Source organism: Mizuhopecten yessoensis, unplaced genomic scaffold (assembly GCF_002113885.1).
Source record: "Mizuhopecten yessoensis strain PY_sf001 unplaced genomic scaffold, ASM211388v2 scaffold13, whole genome shotgun sequence".
NCBI classification, from domain to species: Eukaryota; Metazoa; Mollusca; class Bivalvia; order Pectinida; family Pectinidae; genus Mizuhopecten; species Mizuhopecten yessoensis.
This window is the reverse complement of record NW_018403334.1, coordinates 221,284-227,824: the sequence shown is the minus strand read 5'-3', so window position 1 is coordinate 227,824 and position 6,541 is coordinate 221,284. Positions and strand designations below refer to the sequence as shown.

General features: G+C 31.7%; 1 protein-coding gene across 2 annotated transcripts in view; it reads right to left on the bottom strand.

Annotated features, from left to right (window-relative positions):
- Positions 1 to 276: 276 nt before the first annotated feature.
- LOC110446471 overlaps positions 277 to 6,541 on the bottom strand; it is a 127,551-nt gene continuing 121,286 nt past the window's right edge. For both annotated transcript variants that reach the window (XM_021492028.1, XM_021492824.1), the window contains exon 7: positions 277 to 3,544. In XM_021492028.1, the coding sequence (XP_021347703.1) occupies positions 3,261 to 3,544 (284 nt within the window). In that variant the 3' untranslated portion in view covers positions 277 to 3,260. The remainder of the gene's footprint in view (positions 3,545 to 6,541) is intronic.

Below are 6,541 nucleotides of genomic sequence, written 5' to 3'. Positions count from 1 at the left end.
AGAAATAACAATCTTGTACTAAGATATGTTTGGAATTCAATCATCTGTAGGATAAACATGTAAAATCATATTCACGAATATTTAAAAATGCTTCTTTTAAAAAATAATAATTTGGATTTTTTTAATGGATATACAATCTTTGGTAGGTTAAGAGTATAAAGATGATATATATATTCCTGATTAAAAATATCTCTCAATTAATTAAGCAAAAGAAAAAAAATCAAATAAAAGAAAAACAGGATAAAAATGTTATGAATGCTGAAACGGACAACAATTATAAAGAAAACAATATGGATGACAATTTTTATATGAAATATTTCTCACAAAATCAATTAAAGACAATTGATGATTGAACATATAACATGCAGGGCAACTTTAATCTCAACATGCGTAACCCATCATTAAACAAACATGACAACCAAGCCTCGGGCAAAAATGAAAACCAAGCTTCTGGCACCCAATATCTTACATTAAAATGTGCTAAACTCATAGCAAATATGTTCTGGTAAGTATGAATGGCAAGTTTATCATTCCATGTTATCATTTTTTCTTGTTCAAACAGCCCAAATGTAAATTTGAAATGGTACATATCTTGAAATTTAAATTAACATAAATCAGCTTGTATATATGGCTTGAAACTCAGGGGAACAAATTCCTAAATCTTCCCTATCCTACACCAAAGAACATTGAAAATACAATCCCCTTCAAGCAGGATACATGTATATTTCATCAGACTTTTCCATCATTTACATCATAAACATTTCAATTACATGTTCAAACACAGTATTAGGACAGTTTTTTCACTTTGTTTATCATCAGAAAATGAATCCATGTATCTTTGCTTCCCTTCTATGTTTCATACATTGCCATTAAAATATTTGGGATTAACAATTTCTATTATAGGGTCCCCTTTCTGTAAACTTTGGAGACAATTTTATTTAAAATAAGTACATGTAGGGTACTCCGTTACTGACTACTAATATTGTATACTTATTACAATTGAAATATAAGTACGATACTTTTATAAATTTATATTTAACATGTTGTAAAGAATCTTCAAAACCAGGTGCAGTTTTTCTAGAATAATAATTGATGTCTGGGGCAGTTAAACACAGCCTTAAAACATTAGCTTAACTCATTCTCCCCTACATTTTTAAACTGGACTTGCCTGGTCTTTGATTTGGTAAGATTCAAAAATGAATTCAGGGGTGAACTGGTTAAGAAAAATTCAATATAATTACTCCCAACATTTTCAAAACATCTGAATGTAAAAATTATAATGCATTTATGAACCTACATACGGAATTTGAGAAGATGTGTCAAAACTGCCTAAGGATGGATGACCAACCGTCTAGAAAAAGTGATATAAACAGCTTGTCATCTGATCATGGTAAAACCCCTTTCAAACTAGGCTGTTAAATTATTCACCTATTTATCAATACAGTGAAAGAAATCATTCAAAATATTATAAATGTAATTAAATGATCCAATAAATGTGTCGATTGATGCATTTCATTTTACCAATATTTCTTTAAATATTTCTTTATAATTTTGTGAATTTTGGGTTCAGTTTTATAAACAAATTCTGAAGTACATTAGACAAAAATGTACACAAGAAAATTGCTCATGTACAATATCAAAAATTTAACATGCAGACATTTTAAAATGGAAATAAATTGGATTTAAAACTATTTGATAACAAAATTGGTAACAACATCTTCCTATAAAATTGATACATAAATATCTATACCTCATATATAGACTTAAAGTATATCTATCATCATTTATCACTGATAATTAATTAAAAAAAGACTAAGGCCTCAGGGTGGGGCTTTGTCTTATACCCTATACACTAACCTTATTGGTGACAAGTACAAAAAAACCTAGAATTTCAAACTGAACCTTGTCTTATACCTGAATTTGAAAAGTTACCAGGTATGTAAGGACACCTTTTAAAACATCTGCAGATGGGGTGAATTACATTGTTAAAATAAATAGAAGACATAAATAAGAAATTCTGTTTCATACAAACTTTAAATATGACATATGCTATTGTTGAGCAATCATAACATGAATTCTGTTAAGATTTCAAAAATTGTTCTAGTCAAGTATTGTCAAACATACAGTTGTAATTGTGTTTTTGGAAACATGCTAATGTAACAAGAAGGCTTCGGGTAAAATATGACCTTGTGCACCCCTGGTTTCGAATTCAGAAAAGAACCGTACCTGTATCTATCAAAATTATACACATACATGTAGTCAGAAAATAATCAATCTAGGTTGCTACACAAACTTATAAGCATCATTTTCAAATCTTGATATAATATGCAAAAATGCAAAAAAATAACCTCAAAACCCAGATATCCGATGATAATCTCTGTAAACTGGGCGTAGTATTCTGATGTGGTTTTATAGTATTTCTTTATCTTTGATTCTTCACATTGATGAAGCACAGTCTATTTCCACTTTAGAGGGATGAATGGTCGAAACAATTATCTTCATTTGGCAGTGCAAATTGCAATATTCTTCAACACTATTCTATCTTTACTGAACTTTGTTGAATACTGCTACATATGTATAAAGGTGTAAATGTGGATAAATATAATAGATTATGAAAAGAATATTACCAGCTTTGCTGAAAAAGATCAATCTAACAATGGATGATAAGGGGGCGACAGAAGATTCATTCAAGGGAGATCATTCTTGAATGAAAAAAGAAATTAAAGGGGAGGTAACTCATATGAAACTCCCTTTGAAATTCACACTGAAAAGAAATTTCATTCTATACTTCATAAAATAATTAGTCTTTTGGGTTCCAGCCAGATAGATCTTGTTTAGAAAAATCTTAGAAATCCAGTTTTAAAAGTGAATTTATTCCATGCACAATCACTTCCGACAGAAATTCGGCTCCAGTATTTGGATACACATTCAAACAAGATATTCTGTAACATTCCAAAGGGAAATCACTCTTGATGGAATTTAAGACGAGGATATTTTTGCCCAAATCCAGGATCAGTCTTCCTTGAATATACCAGCACTTTCATTCTGAATAAAACTTCTGGACAAAACAAGGTGCATCACTCCTGGATCATTCACAAAGGGAAGAAACTCCTAATAAACTAATTTCCAAGGGAGACAACTTCAAATGATAAATCAACTGGAACTAAATTTCCATGAAATTTTTGCCTACTTGGGATGACATCTCAACTTGCCGAAAATGAAAACCATTGACCAAGTGAGATCTCTGGCAATGGTTTGTGCTATAAGTTAACTGGAAGTGAAACCTTGTCTGTGCCTTGACTGTAAGTGACACTTGTACTATTATTTGAACGATTGGACTTTCCCGACCGAGAGCTCGTCGGCGTGCATGAGCGATGATAAGATGGAGGCTGTGACTGCGAATGTGAGGAGTATGCGCTGTTGGCAGAGTTTGTGAATCCTTCACGATACGCAGAATAGATGGCGCTGTGGTTTGGCGACTGGAACACTGGCTGCATTGGATAGTATCCTTGGTGCATGTGGCCTGAAAATGGAACCTGGCGACCTGGAAAAGAAATTCAAAATTTTTGAAAATTTTAAGTATACCTGTTTCTTTCCCAACAAATATATTAACATTTGCTTGTACTATTATGGTGTTAATATTTGCTACTTTAGTAGAATTTTGCTCAATGTTTACGCATTTACATATTTTAATTTGAAATTACTTTTGAATGTTTTAATTCATGAGCCATATATCAATAAAAAAGAGAGAATTCGTTGACAAACTCTTAAATTATTCCTTTCACCTAAAGGCATTAAATACTTTCAATATTTCAAGCCAAAGCAAATTGATAACAGATTACTTGGACTGATCTGATAAGTATTTTGATGTTGTTTTACAATAACGTTAACAATCCATTGTAATTATTTGTAACAATTTTCTTACAAATTCATATTTAATTATTTTTTTGATCACTTTGTTTTCGGACCAAAAGAGAGAGATGGAGAAAAAGAAGCTCTGATGTAGATTGACGTTTCATGCATGCAATTAAATGTTTGCAGCTAAAAAGTGTGTCAACTTTCATCAAATCAGTGTCACAAACGAAATGAACATCCAATCAATTTCTAACCGTAGATTACCTCCAAAGACCACAAGGTACACTGATATATTATTTAACATTTTCATCCTGATTACAAATTTTCTGCACAATTGACAAACATCATAGACCCTAATTCCCTGGGTAAAATTGTACGTCAATGATCGCTCAGATCACCACTTACTGACATGCTCAATGGCGCCAAAAAATTGATTGTCTCCAGAACTTCAAACAGTTAATTACATGTATATCGACATGTATGAGAAGCAAGGTTCGTTAGTGCATTTTTGCAATCAAATATGCACCACAAAGATATTTCTTCAATATTATATAAAACATTTGAACCTCTCGCATGACAGGTAATAATAAATCTACAGATTCAGTCCTTATTGCATCTTCACTCATTTCCTTTCCTCAATGACATCTAGTATATATGCATACGAAACAGATACACTTGTTTTATAAAATGGATGAAATCAACTGGCTGTTCAAACCTGTAAATTTTTTTAAAACCTATGAAATATGCTTCAATTAGTTTGACAAAGGAAGTATTGAACGTAAGAATGGAAACATAACGAGTTTGTATCGTACAGAAGTTGATTAATAAGTACATTGTATTGTTTTTGAGAACATTTTGTTGTTAATTTTTTTCAGAAGGACAACATATCTCCTACAAAAAAATATATATTCCAGAATTCCTGCACACCAATGAAAATTACAAAACATTTTAGTTCACCAAATCTTTTGCTTTCATTATATTTGAAAACATTAAAACATTTCTTTTTGTACAATATCAATGGTCAGATATGAAAAACAAAACCTGATGCTTGGAATAAACAAGATAACAAAAGGCCTTAACAGTCACTGGAGTGTCTTGCATTTCAGGACAATAAACCAGTAACTAGGAATCAGCGAAGTAGCTTGGTAGGTTTTCAAAATGGCAGTAACTATGGCCATCTTGAATTTCGTATTAATACTTCTGTCCAGAAGATAAAATTTGGAAAATGATGTCAATTTCCATCATTACTGGCCCCATCCAGGTTTTTTGTCAACCTCCCTCTTTTGACCCCATTGAGGTCAGCACCTTGTTGTAAAAAAGGGTTTATTCCAATATGATCATTCAAACCTTTTCAGAGACAATTTTCTAACGAGGGGCCATTTTGTAGGATTCTTCCAAATCAAAACTTTTAACCCTTTCACCACTGTAGACAATATTTGACTCATCCATATCAATGCATGGTAGAGTCAACTAAAGTTACATAAGGGTGAAAGGGTTAAAATTCGTTTTAAATTGAAAATAAAATGACAAACTGGAAAACAGCCTTTTTGTATATAAATATCAAATTTATACATTCCTGGTATGTGTCTCATAGTAGCTCCCAGACAGAAAGTGACTAATATAGTTACCATTTATCTGATCAAGATTTAAAAATCTACATTGCACTAAATTGAGTATTTGGTTGACAATTTCTAAGTGCATCTTTCATGAATTCAATTGATTTATTTCAAATTTTGATGGACACCAATGTTGAAATAGTGATATTATATAAATGTATATACCTAAATCATCCCAACCATACATAATTCAATGTAATCATGCATGTGACAAATAATATTATCATACACTTTTTGATAGACAGCAGCCCAGCATTTGAAATGTTCATAAATGATTATTTGAGTGACAACCATGCTCCTAGAAAGACACAAAAAGCCAGAAAACAATATCCCATTTCATGGATCTCAAATCGACATTATTTAGAAATTAACATCTATACTGTACCGAAGGGATTCTAACATCATGGATTATTTATCCCTTGATTCATCATTCAAAAACAAAAAAATTACAGAGTTGTGCATTTTTGCTTCTACCATTGACCCGAGTGTTACAGATGCTTTGGAATGATGTGAATGAAACATTGGTTAATTTGAAATAATAGCGTCCCTGAAGGGATTTATTCTTTTCGTTGAACGCTCAGACAAAGTGACTCAATATGTCAATATAACTTATTGTTGACAAGGCAAAGCGGAAACAAAATGACCGATATGGCATATAACTGCAGACGGCAAGTCTGTGACAAAGCTGCTCTGGTTTGACTCATTCTACCAGAATTCTATCATACTTTCATAGAATGGATTGTCGACGTGTTTCGGTCATAAAAGCACCACAAACAGAAAATCTTAAGGAGTTGGAAACTCCGACCTTATAAATGTAGTTACCGTTTTAAAGAACAAATGCAAGCAAATAACTCAGTTGTTCAAAACCTCAAAGTAGCTTCACTCACAAAACTTCAAGATGAGATTGTTAAGGATTGTTTAACAGCATATAAGACTTGGTTTTGAAATCAAAAGCAGGGTTTGAAAGCTTACAATACTTTGAGCCATAATTTGTCAGCTTACCATGAAGTAAAATGAAAAATCTAATACTATTTTTTTTAAATGTGAATGTTTATTTATTTTGATTGTGT